The sequence below is a fragment of the Parasteatoda tepidariorum genome, chromosome X1 (genome assembly GCF_043381705.1).
Source record: "Parasteatoda tepidariorum isolate YZ-2023 chromosome X1, CAS_Ptep_4.0, whole genome shotgun sequence".
NCBI classification, from domain to species: domain Eukaryota; kingdom Metazoa; phylum Arthropoda; class Arachnida; order Araneae; family Theridiidae; genus Parasteatoda; species Parasteatoda tepidariorum.
The window spans coordinates 36,394,197-36,416,851 of NC_092214.1; the positions used below are offsets into that span (position 1 = coordinate 36,394,197).

General features: G+C 31.0%; 1 protein-coding gene across 4 annotated transcripts in view; it reads left to right on the plus strand.

Annotated features, from left to right (window-relative positions):
• Positions 1–874: 874 nt before the first annotated feature.
• The window catches only part of LOC107448987 (cytokine-like nuclear factor N-PAC), an 85,115-nt gene continuing 63,334 nt past the window's right edge, over positions 875–22,655 (plus strand). For 2 of the 4 annotated variants that reach the window (XM_016064374.4, XM_016064376.4), the window contains exons 1-3: positions 875–1,050; positions 1,127–1,163; positions 20,133–20,200. In XM_016064374.4, coding sequence (XP_015919860.1) covers positions 1,016–1,050; positions 1,127–1,163; positions 20,133–20,200 — 140 coding nt within the window. In that variant the 5' untranslated portion in view covers positions 875–1,015. Of the gene's footprint in view, positions 1,051–1,126; positions 1,164–11,604; positions 13,373–16,984; positions 19,443–20,132; positions 20,201–22,655 lie in introns of those variants that run through there. The other 2 variants (XM_071187814.1, XM_071187815.1) reach the window with 2 other exon arrangements.

Genomic DNA, 22,655 nt, shown 5'->3' on the forward strand with positions numbered 1-22,655 from the left:
TTTAAGAAATCAAAGGTTATTATATTTTTCACTGTAAAAATAAAATTATATCTAGTCTCTATATAAATAATCCTACTCCAGGTGAGGCAGAACGGGATGGTAAGGAAAATTATTAAAAAAAAAAATCTATTGAAAATACAGGGAAAATTAGTTTGCCCCAGATTTGTGTAGTTTTAAGTGTTAAAGGATCAGTTTTAAGGGGTATAACCTTTAACGATTGTACTTGCAAGACAGTACGGGTAAGATATTATCGATATGTAAAGAGTGGTTGTAGTTAGTAGATTTACTTTAAACCATGATTAAAATGAGTACTAAGTTTAAATTAAGTAAATATTTTCTTCTCTTAGCAATCACTTGAAGTTTAAAAAGAAATCGCAACTGCTTCATTGCAAATGTAAATATAAACTGAATGAAGCACTGCCTCATAACATTTTTTAAAGTAACTAAAAATAATTTTAAATCAAGAGTATTCAATATATTTGTTTTCTTTTTTCAATTAATTAAATTTGAAATATAGTTTTAATTAAAAGAATGTATTTCCTTTTTTCTGTAGTACAGTTATTTTTTCAAGTATAGCACTGCAGATAAATTTTGGAATATTCCAAAATTTATCAAATTAAAGACACGGAGACAGGATTAGTGAAAACGCAATCCGATTTGACATACATTCCATAAAAAAATTATAAAAGGTGTTAGCGAAAAAAAGAGCAAAATTAAAATATATATACATATAAATATTTATTTAAAATCAGAAGTAAATTTTTTAAACTCAGAATCATTATATGGTATGGTATGAAAGAAGGTGAGTTTATTATTCCAATGTCACGTGACAGCGCATTTGAAAAAGGGGAGAATCGCCGGTGCCCATCTTTTCCACGGGGTTGCTCTCATTAGTGGCGAGGAAGCTCAAAAGAGAGGTTTAGCCTTTTCTTTTGTCCGGCGTTCTTCAATTTTAACGCTGCTTACATAATTTTGTCACTTCGGTTTACGAACAGTTTGTGATTTTTGAAGTAATATGACACACACTTTCGATCTAGATGATCTTGTTTGGTACGTTATAATTTTATATGTTTTAAAATACATTATTATTAAATGATGTTGTTTACTATTTAATTTCCGTTTCTAGGGGTAAGATGCAACATTACAGACCTTGGCCTGGACGAGTAAGTATTTTCAATTTTTCCTCTAAATGCAAATAATATTTTAGATTGCTTTTGAAAATCGATGGACCCTAACCAGCCTTCCTCCGAGATATGTATTAGTTGTTTTTTTTTGTAAAAATTATTGTTTAATTTCTCAATTATGAGGTCTCTAAGAATGCTCGATGCTTCCTAACATCGCAAGGTATGTTAAAGACTAACAATCCATATTGGCTATGTTCTGCTATATTTATAAAATATTTTTAAAAAATTTCATTTTATTTGAGAAAATAATTGTTTTACTTCAACTTTCTGTTGAAAAATTTTTTTTCCTTTCAATATACTTGGATGCTTACCATTTTTATATAGAATCAATATTAAAGTGAAATATTAAAGTTATTATGTTTGAAACGTGGATTCAACTTGGAAACGAAGAGTTCTGTATTATGTAGGTATTTTTTTTAAAAATTTATATTTGAAAGATTAACTTTTATTTATACATTCCAAAGAATATTCTGGTAAAATGTTGATATATTTTCCACAATGCATGTCTCTTAACTTAAGTATTATTTTTTACACTACTGTTGTATTGTACACAAATATTAATTTATTTACTTGAAAGCACAAAGAGTAATTTTAACTATCTTGCAATGCTCCATTATCACAATAATTTGGTAATTATATTTGTTTGATAATCTAATATTGTTGTTGTTTTTTTTTTTTAAATTGAATTATATAGGACAGAAACTAGATTTATTATGCTAACAGGATTTTTCTGTTTTTATCTATTTATTTACCATGCCTTACTACTTTATCTTTAATCAGAGAAAATGAAAATTTTCTAATTGGTAGGAAAAAATCCTGTAACTTTATTCTACTAATAATATTAAAAATAAGTTAACCTTTTATGAACAATACACAAACGCTTGGAATTTTTAATGTGAGAACTTATTTTTGTTTATTTATAATTGAAATTTTTGATAGGTTTAACTTAAAGCTATTATACAACTCAATTAGTCTTTCAATCAGCATAGTTAGCATTACGTGCCTAGTTTAGCATTTAAATATATATTCTAGCATGAATAAAATTTTGATGTATTTTTTTCATTCAAATTGCTTCTGTAACATAAAAAATATTTTGTAGAATGGAATTGTAAAACTTTCCTGAAATCTCTTACTTTCCAAACGAAGAGTTTCCATTGCCTATTCAATATTTCAAATTATTCCAATATTTTCGTATCTGCATTTAACAAAGAATGTTAGATATTTCAAAATTGTATGCATTTAACCCTTTTGCGCCTAACGGGACACATACGTCCCAAGCAAATTTTTAAAAAAATTCTTTTGGGACAGAAACGCTTCTCTGTCTAGTGGGAGACTTTCCCACCAGTCTTGCCAATATTTTTGAAGGTATTTTCATTCACAGAACCGTCAATACCGTACATAATGCTGCGCTTCTTATAGTTTATGCTACCAAAATTGTTCTGTTGTAAAAAAAAACTTGTCGCGAACACTGTGAAGACCTGTCTTGAATTTTGTCACAGTAACCTATTAATCATGTTTTTTTCCAAAGGCAGATCTCTGTGTTACCTAAGTGGGAGAGCCATCCCTGCTACATATAATATTTACTTATCCTCTATCAAACCTGTAGGTTGAGTTATTCAATAGTAATAGTAATTCCGTTGAAATTGTTATGATTTTCCAAATTTCTCTTTTTTATATATTTATTAAACAGAACAATAGGAACACTAAACATAAACACAAATAAACATTAAAATTTTTCTGATTGTTCATTATTCATTCAAATCAGATTTTTCCGATTCCACGAGATGTTTATCCCGCCATTTTAAGATTCATTCTGATTGAATTCTCCCTCGGTTAGGGAAGACACCTAGTAGAAATCCCCTTTGTGGGGATTTTACCTTATTCGTGGCTTGAGTTGCTACATCCTCCCGCCCCGAAAAAGAGTTCAAAAACAATTTACAAATAGAATTTAAAATTATACTAATACTAATTCTACATTAAACTACCAAATTAACAATTCACGACATAAATAATGAATCATACAAAAATTTATGAAAACAATATCAGCAAAAAAAAAAAAAAATTCGAATTAGAATAAAGACAGTCACTTATTCATAATCAACTTGTAATTTGTTACTCACTCATTTGATGCAATTTCTAAATTATACAATAACTGTACTGGGCGTCTTATGACCCCTGAAGACGTTTTCACAGAGACTGATCTTACCTTGCCATCTCGACCCTTGTGGCATTCAAGAATTCTTCCTAACTTCCAAAGTTGTCTTGGTATTTTCTCGTCACCTATTAAAACTATATCATTTACATTAAATTCAATGTTTACATTTACATGTTTGTTGAAATTTGCACCTTTTAACAGAAGAAGATATTCCTTTTTCCATCTTTTCCAAAAATTATTTAGAATCTTTTCCCTATACAAAAATCTTTTTATCAAATCCCTTTTACCTTTAAATAATTCAAAATTTGCATTACCTGACCAATTAGGTAAAGCTGTTAATCTTCTTCCAGTTAAAAAGTTAGCAGGAGTGAGAGGGAATGGTTCATTAGGTTCATTATAAACATACGTTAATGGACGCGAATTAATTATAGCTTCAATTTCTGCCAAAATAGTTTGCAATTCTTCAAATGAAACAAATGATTTCCCTAAGATTTTCTTTAATGTGATTTTTGTTATTCGAACCATTTTCTCCCAGTATCCTCCCCACCATGCAGCACGTTCAACGATGTACTGCCACTCTATACCCTTTTTGCTAAAATAGTTCTGAACTTCGAATTCATTAATGTTCATGTATAGTCTCTTGAGTTCAATGTCAGCACTTTTAAAAGTTAAAGCATTATCAGAGTTTACAATCCGGCAAATGCCTCTTCTGGAGATAAATCGTCTGAATGACAAAAGAAAATGTTCTGTACTTAAATTCGACACAACTTCTAGGTGTACTGCTCGCGTTACAGCACATGTAAATAATGCGATGTAATTTTTATCATGGTCCTTTTAGTACACAGGACCAGCAAAGTCGATGCCTACAACTTCAAATGGGTTGACTTCACAAGTTCTATTTGCAAGTAATGGAGCAACTACCTGAATTCCATGTTTAACTTTATATCGTCTACACTTAAAGCACTTATTCAAACAAGTTTTTACAGCTTGCCTGCCTCGGATTATCCAAAATCGTTCTCTCAATTGTGTAAGTGTATCCGAAACACCAGAGTGACACAAGTTTGTATGTTCTTTAAATATTAAGAGTTCTGTAAATTTTGTCTTATGATAATTGGGTGCTTTGATTGAACATCGAAATCTGAATTTTGTAACCTTCCTTTTAAGGCTATTAAATCATCAGCTGACAAAATTGGATTTAAATCGTATAATTTCGAATTTGGATGTATGGGACTATTGTTTTTTAAATCCAGGTATTCCTTTTCAAATTCAATTCGTTGCACAACTTTAATCCAGTAAGTTTCCGCGTTGGTTAGTTCACTCGCTGTGATTGCTCCTATTCTCTTTTCGTGCGCTGCCTTACAGTTATGACTGAAACGAAATATGTACCCTGTAATTCTGAAAACTTTGTTTAGGTCACTATAATTATCAAGATTCAGTAACGGCTGAATAGATACAGTTTTTAAATGTAAAGTTACAACTTTTCGTCTCTCTCCTACAACGTTATGCATGTCAGGACAAGAGGCGCTTTCATCGTATGGGATATTCCTTTCTTTTAGCCATGGAGGTCCCGATAACCAAACAGTATCGTTTAAAAGAGCTTGAGCATTCATTCCTCGTGCAAGTTTATCTGCAGGGATATCTTTTCCGCTACAATGATCCGGATTAGTTTTTTCCTTTATTTCTCTCACTCTGTTTCTAACAAACTGCTTCCAATCATCGGATTGTCCCTTGATCCAGTGTAGGCAAATTGTAGAATCTGTCCAGTAAAATATTCTTTTCTCATTTAATTTAGAGAAAGTGTCTTTAAGATAACTTCCAATTCTTGCGGAAATTAATGCTCCCATCAGCTCTAACCTCAGTAAAGTAAGCTTCTTTAAAGGGGCTAGGCGAGATTTAGACATTATAAAGCTCGTAATATTCTTCATCCGGAAATAAGCTACAGCTCCATAACATTTAGGGCTTGCATTGGAAAAAATATGAATCTTTAATGACTCCCAATCCAGTTCTTCGAAATATTGCCTAGGTATTTCCAAGTTTCGAATTATCTTTAATTCGTTATACCAATCAATAAATGTGTCCTTTATTTCAGTGGGAATCCTTTATTTCAGTGGGAATCATCCCATGAAATGCCTTTTTCCCAAATCTGTTGTAACAAAAGCTTTATTCTAATACTGAAGGGGTTCATTAGTCCAATGGGATCAAAAAGCATACCGCCTGCTGCCAAGATAATTCGTTTAGTTATCGCCTTGCACAATCTCAGTTTTTCAAACTGTCGAATGTCGAATCTAATGTTGTCCTCAACATTGTTCCAGATAAGTCCTAAAATCTTTAAAGGTACGCCTAGTTCTTGAGATGTTTCTCGGCAATCTATAAAAGCTTGTTTCCATGCTTTGCCAAGAATCGGAGAATTTGTTGTCCATCTACGTAGATTCATGCTAGCTTGTCCAAGAATAAATATCATCTCCTTACTCAAACGAAAGGCATCCTGCACGTCAGAAGTTCCGTCGATCATATCATCTACATAGAGTTTATGGAGCATTTCACACGCTTCACCATAGTCTTTGCGATATTTCTCTATGTGTAATCTTATTGTCGCTGACAACAAAAATTAACTACACTTAACTCCAAATGTAACCCTTTTGTATCGAAGAGTTTGGATATTATGATTGCTGAGATCGAGATTAGGACCCTTTTCTTTTATCCACAAAAATTTTAAAAATTCTCTATCTTGTTCTGCGATCCCTACTTCCAAATATGCACGCTGAATGTCAGCGCAAATTGCAATTTTGTGCAATCTGAACCTCAAAATAATTTTTAGTAAATCCGGGTTTAAGTTTGGATCGCAATCTAAACAATCGTTTAATGACAATTCCCCTTTACCCTTTGAAGATCCATCGAAGACTACCCTAACCTTTGTACTGTCCTTTTGTTCGCGTACTACAGCGTGATGTGGGAGAAAATAACCTGTATTTATATTTTTATCTAAATCCATTTCTACCCTTTCAACAATTCCTTCCCGTATGTGCTCATTTATGATCTCATCGTATTTTAAATATAATCCCTTATTTCTCTCGAATGTTTTGTTTAAACTAAATAAACGATGTTTTGCAATTTCATAATTACTATTCAATTCTCTATTATCCGCCCTCCATAATAATCGAGTTTCGTATATTTTATTTGAATATGTCGTATTTTGTTCAAACGATTCCAAAATTTCTTTATCTGACGGAGATAGTTCTTTATCTGCATTTATCCCGATTGCTTCCAATGACCACAAATTCTTAATCCTATCACAATCTAATTCTTCATTTTCAACAAATAAATGATTGACTGGCATCTCCGGTGAATTGGATTCCTTATCCTGTCCTTGTAGTAAAGCTCCAAAAATACTATCAACTACAATCAATCTTTTACTAATTCTTACGTTCCTTTCACCTAAAATTTGTGATATGTAATCCGAACCAATTAAAACATGTATTTTACTGGAGGTACTAACATCAGCTAATTCAGTCCCCATTTCTGTAGCAATATTTCTAACCCATTGTGACGGAATGTTAATTTGTGCCGAAGTAATCGAGTCGATTACCACCGCTTGTATTTTTATCTTCCGATTTGAATTTTTTATACTTTGTAATGTTAATTCGACCACATCATATGTGCGCTTTTCTGCGATTTCATTTCCGAATGTATAAATAATTAATGATTCTTTATTAATCACTTCTAAATTTAATGACTCAGCTATTTCTCTCAAAACGAAAGATTTATTCGCCCCTCCGTCTAACATACAACGCAATTGAATATTAACTCCTTGTTTTGTTTTGCTTTCCGCCGAAAAAGCTTGCAATAAGATCGAATTAGAAGTGCTCCTCTTTATTTAATTTATTTAGAAGAAAGAGAAATCATAGATGATATAGCGTTTTGAGTTTCTGGGTTTCCCCCCTTGCACGGCGTCAACCGCTGGCGCCGAAACATTTTTTCTTTCATTATGTTCGTTCCCATTACAAGTTAAAGAGTTATGAGAAGAAGAATTATACTGTTTGCATTTTTGATAATTCCTATCACAAAATTTGCTTAAATGATTTTGAAAACATATAAAACATAAGCCCTTAGACATTAAAGCTTTCTTCTTCTCAAACACATTTAACAAGCAATCGTGACTCATATGATTTTTAGAACAGAAAATGCATTTTAAATTATTCACATGTCTATCAGAATAGGAAGTATTAAAGTTTCGCTTTGAATTGTAATTTGTTTTCGCGTAAGAGTCAAATTTATGAGGGTGTGAATATCGTTCTTCGATGTGTGTAGCTAAAACTGTGGCGCTCGATTTATTGCCCAAATAATCATTCCTTTTAGTGTTTGAATAATGAGGCCTATTAGGGTAACTTTGATCTGATTTATTTTTAAATGAATAATCTCTAACAGTTGCATTTTTAGGATTCGCTAATAATAATGCTGCTTTTCTGCAATTTACCTCATCTTTAATAAATTGAAGCAACAAAGAAATATCGAATAATTCACCTGTTTTACGTTGCCGATTTAAATTCAATTCCTCGGGTAATTTTTGTAGAATTACTGGGCATAGGAGATTACTATAAGTTCCTGCAGCTACTCCTAATGATTGTAAAGATCTAATTTGGATTTCTATTGCGTCATACATTTTTCTTAATCCAATAATATTATTACAAGATTTAACAGGATCTATTAATAACAGTTTAAGCATATGTGTTGACATTATAATATCTGTTCGCCCAAATCTATCTTTCAGCAATTGTATTGACGCATCATAATTTTGATCCGTAAGTGAAAATCCCGATACTGCACTTAATGCAACTCCTCCTAGATAGGATTTTAGATATGTAAACTTTTCTATTTTCGATAATGAAGTATTGTTGTGTATTGCAACTTCAAAAAAATTCCAAAAATCTAAAAAATAACTACAATCACCGTAAAAAGTTTGAATATTTAGTTTCGGGAGTTTGACAATATTTTTAGTTTCGTTTTGAAAGTTAGAAGTATTTTGCATGTTATGTGATACAAACTGAACAGAGTTATTTACATTTGTCTCGCTTATCTGAATTACACCTTGTGGTTTAACAATTAAATTTTCTAAATTCCTTTCTATTTTCAATTTCGCTTCAATACCCTTATCTTTATATTCTTCACTTAAATCTATTTCAGCTGCCATATCTTTTATTTCAATTTTTAACTGCACTTCATCATCAGCCTTAATTAAATCATTTAATTTTTCTGTGAGCTGAGATTTTAAGCTCAAAAGCTCATTCACTTTCATTTCTTTCGTGTATTCATTCGAAATTTCAATTCCTATCGTATTTTCTATCTTAGTTAAATGCTTACTAAATGAAATTCTTAACCTTTTTCGTTTTCCCTTAATTCGTTCTAAATCCATTTTATATATCAATAAATTGGAACAAAGAAAAATGGACCTACCTCAAATCTCAGCGTTTCACTATCTGATGATATTTTCATCGACAATATTTATTCCGTGCCATTCAATGAATGTTCATAATGCACGTTTCACAATTTCATAATTCCATACTATATCAAGTCCGGTGGTCACCATATAATATTTACTTATCCTCTATCAAGCCTGTAGGTTGAGTTATTCAATAGTAATAGCCTGTCCGTTGAAATTGTTATGATTTTCCAAATTTCTCTTTTTTTTTATATATTTATTAAACAGAACAATAGGAACACTAAACATAAACACAGATAAACATAAAATTTTTCTGATTGTTCATTATACATTCAAATCGGATTTTTCCGATTCCACGAGATGTTTATCCCGCCATTTTAAGATTCATTCTGATTGAATTCTCCCTCGGTTAGGGAAGACGCCTAGTAGAAATCCCCTTTGTGGGGATTTTACCTTATTCGTGGCTTGAGTTGATGCACCATCCCTGCTACAGATTTGCAAAATTTTGATGATATGTCTTTGAATCATCCTCAGGGGTGTTTCTCGTGCCCGTTGCTGCCCATGGTGCAGTTTTACTACGATGTAAATAAAGTACTACTACCAAAAAGTCATCAAAGCTGCCTATTTTGTAAAATTATTATCTAATTTTCTTTGCTTGAAATTTAAGAATCGCAGAATCGTGGCGACATTGTCGCAGAACGTTTCAGAGTTCTGGCATGAAGATTTTTCCTTTAAGAGGTAAAAAACTTGGGTTTTCTTTTCTGCAGAAGTTTTCAAAAGATTTTTTCTTTTCTTCAGAATTATATTCAAAAGATGCTTTTCTCACGCATCAGCGTGGAGATCGATTGTTCTCTTCGATTGTTGAAATGTGCCCCACCACCCGTTGAAAACTGCCCCCCCCCCAGGAGGGGTAGATTTCAACAAAATGGTTCACTAAATATGTAAAATGAGGTATTTTGTCTTTGGCTTAGACTTTTAGAAAAAATTGATAGGTAATATCAAATATCAATTTAGTAAATAAAAATCAGAACTTAGATTTTGAAAGCAATAAAACTTCACAAATAATTATTTAGCAAAAAATGTTGAAAGGTGCCCCCCTCTCCCCTAGTTACTGCTGCGGATTTGATGATTTTTTTTTTTTTAATGTGATGATGATTTACAAAAGAAAAAAATATATTAATTAGTGTCTTTTCCCTCCACAAAATGCAAGAATATGGAAATAATATTAGAATGTTAAAGGAATATTACATATTCAATTAAAAAGGCTTTTTTTTCTTTGAAGTTGAAGCTTCTGTCACTTTAAATTAGTAACATGTAGGACTGGGCTGTAAATAGATGTATCGCAAAATATCTGTTTAACACATATATCGGCAGGCCGATATAATGATTTTAGTTTTAGGCGATGCATCAAAAATCTGATTTAAGCCGTCGGTATAAATCAACGCTCATGGTTTGATGAATTAACATACGAGGATCCTTGCCTATGCTAACGCTGTCACTGCACTGGCGACGATTTTGATTTTGTCTAGATGCGGAGATGTTGTTAGCGCATAGTTATGAGGACGATGTTAGTTTTGTGAAGTTGAATGATGAAGAGCAAAGTTTTTTCCGAAATTAGTTTCTATAAAAGTGTGATATTCTTTATTAGTGGTTTAATTGTTTTATTTATTTGTTTAGTTATTAAATTGTTATTAGTAATTTAATTGTTAATAAGTTTAATTACTTAAATTAAATATGAATAGTACATTAATTGATATTTTGTTTCCTAGTTTTTGCACACTGTTCAATTGTTTGTTCGAGCTTGCAACTTAGAGTTTTTCACTTTGTGTCACTATCATCCCTGGTCATTATTGTCCTTTGTCCCCAATTCACATTTTTTGAACTAAAAAATTTTCTATATTATGAAAGTGTTTTAGAGATAAATGCACTTATATTCGATATGGTATGACTGTCTATTTGAATATGTATGGGTCATTTTCACTAAAAAGCGGAGTTTTTTTCAGTTCCTTAGTAATAAATATCAGAAAGTACAACAGATTTCTTAGTATTTTTCTTCATGCCTTTTAGTTAAATTCTAACCGTGGATGTCCCTATATCTGTGACACAAAATGATTTTTAATGGCTTTTAAACAATTTAAAGGTTATTTTAATGGTTTTTGTAGTATTAACTAGTTAAATATTTATAGTAGCTTCTTATTTAATATGTCTCCTTCCTTATTTAATTTTATTAAGTATCCCTCCTTGGATAATTAAAATAATTCAGTAAATATGCAATAGAGGGCAGCATATGTCAAAGCCCTGATGGGAAAGGTAACCATTCTATTTTCTAGTGTAAACTCTTAGTTCTCTTTGCTATCAATTCTGGATTGTTGTGTTCAACTGAGGTTTGGCAAAGTTCTCAATATATACTCCGTAGTCATCATAAAGAAGGTAAGAGAAAACTATTTTATATTTGATTTATAAATTTTTGACGACAAAAAAATATAATTAATAAAAAGAACTGTGAAATTTTTGTAACTTTAAAATTAAAACTCTGTAAAATTCAAAAACTAGTTTTTGTCTCCTCTGTGGACATAGCAAGTTCACGGAGCAGATGATGCAGCCCATGGAAGAGAAAATGTCTTAGACTACCATAATGCATTTCTATTGTTTAAAAAAACTAGTCTTTTAATTGATATTTTTCAAAATGAAACAAATATGGCAATTTCTTTATATATATTTTTTTTTAAAAGTTAAGTTTAACCTTTTCTTTTTGGAGAAGTAAATATTAGCAAATTTTCTAAATAATTTGTGTGATGTTAAACTTTTTTTTTTCCTTCAAATTTTAGAAGAAGAAAAAAAGGCGAAACCAAAAAGTATAAAAAGAAAGCAATGAGATGTTCAAATCCAGAAAAGATGGGAACCGAAAAAACAGACAAGAGAACATGCCCTATATTGCTTGACAGAAATTAAAAGAAAGTCCTATATTATTTGAAAAAGTGAGAACATTGCAACCAAAGAGAAGCCAGTGGAAAAATTAAAAGTGTTCAAGAAATGGATGAATGCGAAAAGAGAAAAATAAGAAAGGTTTAGAATGAAAAAGCAAGATAATATCGCAAACAAAGAAAAAGTTTGGAAGAAACTGAAGGATTTATCATAGATACAACTCCAAGGTTATCTTCTCAATTGAATAATAGTAGCATTGTCAAAGAAAATAATACTTCTGGAGTTTTAAGAGGAAATAAAACAATAAGAAAAAACTTTATAAATTGAAAAGGAAGGTAGACTTAGAAGAGAAAAATAAAACACTAAATACTAGATTTGAAAGGTATATATAAAAAAAAGATTAAGCAGATTTCAGAAAGTTAAAGAGAAGGAAAATAAATTGCTAATCAGCAGAGAATTGAATAGTTAAGACAAAAGAAAAAAGGCTAATGTGTTTAGAAAATTGTTATTTGCTGAAGCTTTTTGCAGACAAATACAATCTAACTTTAAAAGCCAAAAATCTCAAAGTGAAAAAGACAATGTTACAAGTATTGACTGGTAAAATTATGAAAAAGTATCGGTTATTCGATCTGGTAAAAAAAAATAATAACTTCACGCAAAATGCTTACCAATTACCATAATAACATTATATATGAGAAAGAGATTTTAACAAAAAATGCTGTTAAATGTACTGAATGAAATTTACAAGGCAATTTTTTTGTGCCCAGGGAAAAAAGAAACAAAAACGTTATTTGAATGACACTAAGTATAATTTGCATGAAATGTTCATAAAAGAGTATCCTCAACATCAAACTCTTTGTTATCACACTTTTTGTCGTCTTCAACATTTTTGGATCTTATTTCCAAACGCTTCTGATCGGGTCACATGTTTATGCAAAGTTCATGAAAACATGAAGCTTCAAATAACAAAGTTACGCAGTCTTGATATAATAAATGGAAAAAATATATCCAGAGTTCTTAAAATAATATGTTGTGATCTTCCAAGAGAACTTCATCATGAACATCAATCATGATTGAAGTGTGCTCTAATAAATATATATAATAATGTAGAATAAAAAATGAAAGAGCAGTTACAGGCGATATTATCGAAACAAATTATTTTCAAATAACTCAAATCTGTGTAATGCGAAAGGAAGACCAAGAAAAGCAACAAGCCTGGTGCAATGAAATACAAACTTTTGGCAGACCTGCCAACTCTCCTGCTTTTAGCAGGAGTCTCCTGCTTTTGCCTCAAATCTTCGCCCTCAGGCCTTCAGGGTGTTTTCTCTTGCTTTTTTCTATTTAGTTCAGGATAGAGGGAAGAAAAAAAAACAATTTGTGCCATTTCCATCCCAACTTGTGCTTCAGATCATGCTGGGCATTTATTTAGAGAAAATTTCCCCAATAGCAACATCGCTAAAAATTACGGTGTGTGCGAACCAAAACAACAGCAATAGCCGATGAAATGGCAAAATCGGAGAGGAAATATATCTTGGATACCATTAGGCAAAATGTTTTTTCACTTTCTATAGATGGCAGTTTTTTTAAATATTGCTAAATCAGCAACATCTGCAGTTTTAAAACAGTAGCAGTTAAAAAAAAAATAATAAGAAGAAGAAATACATTTATAAAGTATTGTATTCATTATTGACATACTTTGCTAATTTTGAACCTCTTCCTAAATTTTAAATAATCAAAAGATGTGTTTTAATATAATTCTAAAGAACCTTATATTTTATAGTAAGAACACATATCTTTATTAGTCAGTGTCAGAATCTTATTGTGGTCTATTTTATGTAATGTAAGTAATATATTTTGAAATAAACTTCTAGTAGGAAATGTGAATCAGGTTTAATTTTCAATATTGCTCTATGTCGTGATACAGAAAGAGTCTCCTGCTTTTTTATTTTCTAAGGTTGGCAGGTCTGCTCTGGATATTTTTCACAATCATTGTGCTTCATTTGTTCCAGGACCAATATATATTCATCAACCTGGGTCACCAAAGTAGAAAACTGGTTCTGAAACACAGTTAATAATATTGTATAGACAAAACAAAAATTAGTATACAAACTTGATTGAAATGCATTTAAAAAAAAAACGTAATGTGATTAACATTTTTTTTTTTAAATCAAAACCTTTCCCCTAGCATCTTTATTTTATGTTTTAAATATATCGGTCGAGTTTTTTATTTATATACAGTGAAAAACCTTGGTTAAGTGGACACGCTTGGGACCGAAATTTTTGTTCTTTTTACGAGAGTCATATGGAAGAGTTACAGGAAGGGTACTACTTTAAAAAATATTTTTTTTCTGTACAAAAAGAATTTATAAAAAAGTGTGATATAAGTACGTAATTCAAGATGTAGTGACAGGTAGACAAATATAATTTTCCTATTATGTAGCACCGATATTCAAGTTAGTTATATGATACCGAAAAGGAGCTTTTAGTTTCAGTACTCCCCCCGACAGCCTTATACGTATGTACAACCCCTAATATCTACCCATCACTTGATAGGAAATGTGGTTAGTACCTCCCATGATTCGCAGAGAACAAAAGAAATCAATGCTTACCTGTAAGGTATGAGGACCTATGAAGTTAATATATTCACAATTAATCATCTATCAAGTGTCTGAATAAATGTTTCATTTATATAAAATCTCAAAGATAATCTTTCTGTTCTCTTTTTTATCCCAGCCGTGTTAAATACAGTCTTCAAATTGATAAGAAATTGAAAGAAATTTTCAGTGGGGAAGAAGCATTGGGAGCATTTAAGACATCATTTCAGCTTGCATGGTCTCATAACCTGTTGTCATCCAGATGAAAAGATCAAAAGATGCTTCAGTCCGAATTATTTCACATGAGCAGTATTTTCTCTCCTTTCTTTTCAAAGATAAGGCAAAGTGACAGAGGGAAGATTGATTCTTTAGTAATGAAACAGTTTAACATTATTTTTAATTATGGATAAGGCAAAAGATTTGTTGAATTCCAAGCGTAACAGAGGGGAAATCACACAAGTATTTGATTCTAAAAAATATATGAAATATTTTAACTATTTTTTAGAACAAAAATTCTTTTAGAATATGCTACTTTAGGGTGCAATATTTAATTAATTGGCATAAAATAATAAAAATATGGATTGTTTGTAGTACAGCAAAACTTAGATTTGTCAATTTTTATGTTTGGGTGCATTTGCTTTGATACTTGATATGCTTCCATCAATGTGCACATATGGCTTTGTGGACTCCACAATCATGCATTTTCTTTGACAATCATGCACTCAGCTCTACCAGAAGTCTGATAAGAATGTTTATGAGATGAGTAGAAATTTATTACAATTTTTTTGTTTCATCAGAAACTTTGTTACTGGAATATTTCTTTTGTTTTGGTAGTAAGGTTACAGAGTATGCATATAACTGTACATACAATGTTTTCTTGGAGATACAGGTAATGCACGGTTTGCTTTTTTAATAGGTTTCCCTAGTGCCTAAGGAATATTATAAAGAGAATATCCTTCCTGAATTTCTACTGCTTGTTTCATTGCCTTTTTATTTTGCCTTTGTCTTCTTTTTTTTTTCAATTTATCTATTTCTCTGCTAAGGTTTTTTTTTTTTCTTCCCCCGAACACTTTTGTTATCATAAATTTTCATTTTATATTTATCTTTCTTCTTATAAATATCTTTCTTTCTTTTTTTTTTTTTGTTAGAACATTCTAGTTCTATATTCTCTCATTCTTTCTGCTGCTGTTTTCCCCATATTTACTACTCACTTAAGAAACTTTTAACTATAAACTAAACACACTATTAAATAAAAATAGCACAGCTTTGTATAAAAAGTGTTCTATAATAGTGAAGGAACTGGTTTAAACTAGTTGAATCAAGATGCATTAGCACTTGTTTGCATTCCCAGAGTGAGTTCCTTTTTAATGGTCAACCTATCAATTTTGTGTAACTGAGGAGATATTTAGTTTTGTCCTCTCTGTTATATGTGAAACTTTAAGAAAAATTTTTTTTTTTCCAAAAATATAACATAACATGATTGTACTAATAGACTTTATTGTAAAAACCAAATATTAAGTTAAAAATTTTTTTGTGTAATGAATAAAATAAACTTAAAAGAATAATTGTAACAGAGGAGACAGTATATATTTGAGATAATTTTTGACTTAAAAAATAAGAAAAAAATTTTTTTGACGGTAATCACAGCATAATTAGACTCAGGAACAGTTTATTTTGCACTATAAATCAAACTATATGTAAAATCGTAATATTTTTAATAACTTATTCCTCTTTAAAATAAACAGTTTTTTTGATAGAATAAGTTAAAATCATGAATGCTCTCCATGATAAATTTTACTATAATCATGCATAACTCCAAAAATTACTTTTGAATTCTTAAATTACAACAAATTTCCTTTTAAATGATACCAAATACAAGGATATTGCTTAAACTTTAAAAATTCACTAATGGTTTCAGTTGGCATGGAATTCAACATTTACATGCTTTAAAAAATTTTGAAAAGTTGCATATGTTTTTTTCATGCAATTGAAATCAGTAATATTTTTTCTTCAAATTTCGAAAAAATAGTGTCCGGTTTGAGGAGATGGAAAATTACATTTCAAGTCGAAAGTGACTGTCTGGTTACGGGAGTGTCCACTTTGTGGAGAATGTAAACTGCTGTTTGTAGAAAATGCAACACCATGAAGGAATCATCAGAATCAAATGAAATATTATTTTAATAATGGATATAGGATATTATGCAAATTAATAAAGTTTCAGAGCCATCGCGCGTGCGTGGCGCGCGCAGCGCCCTCTGAATTGATGCTGAAAGCGTATAAATAAAGTGCTGTAGCGGGACGTTGAAAATAGTCTATGATTATTTGTTAGTGGCAAACGTTTAGTGAGACCTGAGTATGCCTCCACGACGGAAGAATAAGAAATTCAAGCAACTTACGGAGTTTGAACGAGGGAGGATAATCGGCCTTCGAGAAGGAGGATTTTCCTATCGCGCAATAGCAGCTCGTATGCAGCGGAACAGTTCCACAGTGATGCGAGTTTGGAAGCAGTGGACCGACGAGCACCGAACAACTCGAAAAACAGGCACTGGACGACAGAAGGTGACGTCAGAGCGCGATGATCGACACCTGCTCCGCATGGCGGTGAATGATCGCACAGCTTCCTCCAGGCAGCTGGCAGCACATTGGTCTACTGCTACAGGTGTACAATTGTCGGCTTCGTCAATTCGTCGTCGTCTGCTGCGCCGTGGATTGCGTGCAAGGGTGCCATTATACAGGATTCCCCTCACGGCGGATCATCGACGGCTGCGTCGGCAGTGGGCTCTTGAGCACAGAGACTGGCGAGCTGATTGGCACCAAGTTGTCTTTTCAGATGAATCACGCTTCAATTTGTGGACCCATGATGGCCGTGTTCGTGTTAGACGTTATGCCGGTCAACGCTGCCTTCCTGAGTGTATTATTGAACGACATAGTGGTCGAACACCCGGAGTTATGGTCTGGGGTGCGATTTCGTATCATGGACGATCCAATTTGATACGAATTGAGGGTAATCTCAATAGCAACAGATACGTCCGTGAAGTGCTACAGCCCGAAGTCGTTCCTTTCCTTCAAGGCATCCCTGGAGCTATCTTTCAGCAGGATAATGCACGCCCACATGTTGCGCGGACTGTTAGAGACTTCTGTTCAGCACAACGCATGCAACTTCTTCCTTGGCCTGCTTATTCGCCGGATATGTCGCCTATTGAGCACGTGTGGGATATGGTTGGTCGGCGTCTCACTCGTGATCCGCGTCCTGCAGTTTCCAAAGACGAACTTTGGTTGCGCATACAAGCGATATGGAATTCTCTTCCTCAAGCAGATATTCAACATCTGTTTGACTCCATGCCACGTCGTATAGCAGCACTTATTGCAGCGCGTGGTGGCTGCACCAAATACTGATTTCGGACGCTTAATTTGTTTCTTTTGTTTTGAAAATTTCATCATTTATTTGTATCAGTACAAGTCGTTTCTGCATTAAATTTCATTTGATTCTGATGATTCTTTCATGGTGTTGCATTTTCTACAAACAGCAGTTTACATAAGGGTTTATTCATAGAAAATTCATGGGGAATTTAAGATATGTCCATATTAAAAGGCGTCCATTTCGCAGGAGTGTCCATAACAGGAGGTTTTAGTGTATATATTTTATTTGTTATTTTGCCTGTTTTATTTTCATGTAATTTTTAGTATTAAAAGATGGAGGAGCTGTTATCACTCAGAAATAAAGCTGCTCAAGAAAAACTTTAAAGCTTAATTTTTCCTAGATAAAAGAGAAAATGCTGTCTAAAAATGTCTTTTTAAAAAATGAAAAACAGCTGTAAACAATAAAATGAATGTGCATTTCAGCATTAAAGATAAATTATTTAAGAAAAGCTTGCACATGTTTTTAAAAGTATTTCGTGGATATAACATTTACATTATTGATAAATGGTTCAATATATTTAAACATGAATTGCATGTGCAAGCAATCTGAAAATATAAATGAATAAATAGAAATAATAAATAAATAAAACCTTATTCTTTCAATTTATTTTCATTAATGTTTGACTAATATTGAAACCCTTAATCAGAATTTTGTGTCGGAAGGAATTATATAACTTGTCTTGTGCAATATTTCATTTAAATTATTGTTATTTTTATAATGATTCATAGGAAGTTTCCTTGGCTTCCTATTAAAAACTAGGAACAAAAGTATTTACAATAACAATAAAAAATTATGTTAAAAATTCATTTTTAATAATTATCGTAGGCTTAAGTTAGCACTTTGCTGAAAACACCCATATTTATTCTTAAACTATTCTATGAGAGGAAATTAAAATACTCATTAATATCTAATTTTAGGAAATAAATTAACTTCATAAATTACAGAAGTGCCCTTTTCTCGCAGTGAGCGAATGAGAAAAGAAGCATTATTTGCTTCTGAAGTTTTTTCCCATAAATAAAATTAAAATAACATTATATGTTCTTTAACTATCCTATTAAAGGGAATGAAAGCACTTATTAATACATTTTTAGAAAATAAATTTAAAGAAGGGAACAAAAGTTTTGTCTTAACACCTATCCAGTTCACTTATTCAGTTTTTTTTTACACACTAAAAAACATCTGCCAGTTTATTGATATTTGTTTTGTAGTTTTATCAGAACATGTTCTTAGAACATGTGCACTGTTTATACCCAAATAATAATGCCATCAATCTGAAAGATTCTAAATTGCTAAGAGTTTGCAAATAATCTAAATTATGAGTTTCAAACTTTTTTACCAAATAAAAAACTCATTTAAAGATCAAAAAAATAATACATAGAAATAACACTACAAAATCTTAATTTTTAGAGATAAAAGTCAAACAAGAAACTCTCACTGAATTCTCACTGAGTACAGGTATTTCAGTGAGAATTTTTGTATTTGTAGGTGGTAAGAGTTACAAGTAAAGAAATAAGATTTCATGGGTTATTAAAAAAATATTTATTTCAGATAATGCTTCAAACTTATGGGGTGATGTTGTAAAAGTATTTTCAAACTGTATATGGAGCAAATTGTTTATTCATTTTTCTGTAGAAAAAACTGAAATATCCTTCATTTGCATCATTTTTGCCTATTTGCAGAGAATGTTGATTTGGAATGAAATCCACATATTCACAATTAAGCTATTGTGAGTCATATTGAATTCACAATATTCCTTTAATTGTTTTGTGTTGCATTATTTATGTAAATTTTAAAAGGCAAAAAAAAAAGAAAAAATTTCTGATTAAATTTGCCAATAATCATAGTATACTTTAAAATTATATTTTTTTAACTTTTTTTCATACTTCTTTTTTACGAAATTTTTTTTAACAGACAGTAAGAAATTTAAACTATTACTACATTCAAGTATTGTGAAATATAAAACATGTCTTCATAAATAAATATGTATTTAAATTAGATCTGGTGTAAAATCACATAATTCTTTTTCATACTTGTTAAAATCCTTCATTTTGCAGTTTATGGCTTAAAATGTATATCTATAATTTTTAAAGAATCTTAATTTTTTTCTACTTTTCTTTTTTTTTTCATAATTTTTTTTTTTGTCTTTGCTATCATGACTTGAGAATTTTTTTGTGTTGGATTTTGTAACTTAACTGGTAGTTAGCACTAATAAATTAGTAAATTTGCATATTTAAGGTATTTATAAGCTCCTTAAACCATTTCTGTCACTGATTTGTTATGGGATTTGTACATGCAGAAATGAAATTTAGTAAAAGAGTGCTAGCAGAAACTTGCAATGACTCTTTTTAAAGTTAAACAATTTTGTATGTTCATATTTATTTTATACTGTTATTGAGAAATATTTTGTTACTTTCAGATAATTCGTACGGCAAAGACCTTGAAGCGAGGCAAACTGTGTGTGCAGTTTTATGGAAATGATGATCAGTAAGAAAAAAACTGATTATTTTGTTTATTTAAGCTGCATGATATTTAAAATTTTTGTGCTAAGTTTATATCTCTTCAATTGTAGAAATGGTGTAGTGATAATGGTATCTGACTAATGAAACTGCTGATACAAGTTTTAATTTTTGCTGATAGACGAAGTGCCACAATTCTTAAGAGATTAGTGCTTATCTATATGCTTGTCATTTACGCTTACTAATTACTAGGACCAGATTCAAAGAATATAGAAATAAAGACTGCCTTAGTGTATCAAGTGCATGCAACCTTTATAGAAAGAATGTAGTGCTTAAAATTTAAAGTTTGACTTTTAAAGGAAAAAAAAAAAAAACATGTTTGAGAAAGGCATGAAAAGACTGTTGGGTGGCTACTAAATGCTGCTACTTTCAATGTAACTGAAAGTAAATGTGTTAATTATTAATTAAATAACTCATTGAAAATAAATTTAAAGGAATGATAATAAAAAACTTTTTTGATAAGGAGCTGTCTGTTGTAAAATTTTAAATTATAAATAATAAAATTTTCTGTGTTTAGTTAGATAATTTAATTCTTTACTGCAGCAACATTCAGGGTTGAAAAAAATACCATTGGCGAAAGGAAAAGATTAGCAGTCGCCACATGACAACTAATAAATTAAAGCTGGTGCTGAAGAAATTACTATAATTTGCCACTCACTCTCCATTGCCTCTTTTTATCATTTAACTCCCTGTCCTCACCACAACCTGAAAATGCACCATAGCATGCATAAAAGCGTTTATAACTTCTGTTTCTTTTTTAATTAAATGTTTGACAAGTTGTATGTTACTGAATTTCCTATAAGAAATCTTTAAAAAGGCTAAATTTAAGCACAATAAAATTCAATCAACTTTTTTTTTCCAATCTTTTTTGAATTAAAAGATTTTATTTCTTAATTATTATGACATGATGTTCTTAATGACTTTTTCTGTTTGTTTCAGTATCTTTTCAGGTGAAGGTAACTTTTTTTTATTGAGGTCGTTAAGTAGAGTTTGTTCTTGAGAAAAGAAATTCCTCAAAGAGTACACTAGTGGTTAATTTTGTTTTATTACTGAAAGGTGAAGCAAGAATAAAAATGCAGAGGCAGTATTCCGTTTTTGGTGCATCTGTACCAAGTAACAATGAAACAGAAAAAGGGAATAGCAGAAAATATTAAAGATACCCTGTATTTTCAGAAAAATATTTGATAATAAATCTTTAAAAGCATCGAATGATTGAAGGATAAGATTTATCTAAAAAAAATTTCTTAAAAGGCAAATCAAATGCAAAAGATCAAAAAATATTAAAGAATCAACAATGAAAAAATACAAAGATAAATAAAGCTGAGAGAAGCAGTTACAGAAATTGTAACTTTAATATTTCATGTTTCATTAAGAGGCTTAATTTTCCAGAGTTAGTTATTATATTTTCTTCTGATACAGAGTTACAGATTAATTATGAAAAAAAAAACAAGTCTAAAATTAAATTTATTGTATATTCTTTTTCATTAAGATATATGTTATAATAATAATATATCTGTGCATATTTTTGGAAAAATTAAAAGACGCAATTTTTAATGCAAAAAGGTGGCCACTGGTAAATTTACCACTAGTGGCCACTATATGAAGTTCCCAGTTTTGCCCTTTACCATTGGCCATTCATTAATTTTTCCTACAGTTAAATCATTTGCTAAAAGTATGATTTCAAATGCTTTTTAACTTAAAATAGCTTGGGAGCAGAAATATTTATATTGTGACTTGCTAGAAATCAATTTGTTTCTTGCCAATTTCACCCAAAAACATTTTACAAACAAAAGCGTGGGGTGTATCATAATAAAACCCCAGTTTCGATAAAATACTGATGGATCCTTTTCTAAAATGCGCATTCAATTTAAACTAGTTCTGGAGATCCTGGCCAAGTACAGGGATGAGATTTTTCCGCTTTTTAGCGGATTTCCACTTTTATCTCTTGAATTTCAGCTTTTTTTTTTATCAAAAATTCAGATTTTTATAAAAATTTCACTTTTTTTTTTAAATATTCCGCTTTTTCAGAAAAATTCACCGATTTTCAAAGAAAAACAGAAAATTCAAACTATATAGCTACCAATCCTTTCTCATTTTTACTTATTCTAACTATTTTCTCCCCTTTTACTCACAGCAGATAAGATTTTCCGAATTTTTTACCCGCCCTCCAGATAGATCCGATTTTTGTAGTTCAAACGACGCTGCTTCTGACAAGCCTTTTACAGGTCCCAAGCCTGGAATCTGCTAATATCTCGATTCTTATTCACACGATTTTAATATCTAACATAGCTTTTCATATTTGCGTGTTGCGATTCTTATTCACGCGATTTGAATATTGTACATTGCGATTCTTATTTACGAGATTTAAAAATCCGATATTGTGATTCGTATTTACGCCTTTTTAAAAACCTATGTAGCGATTC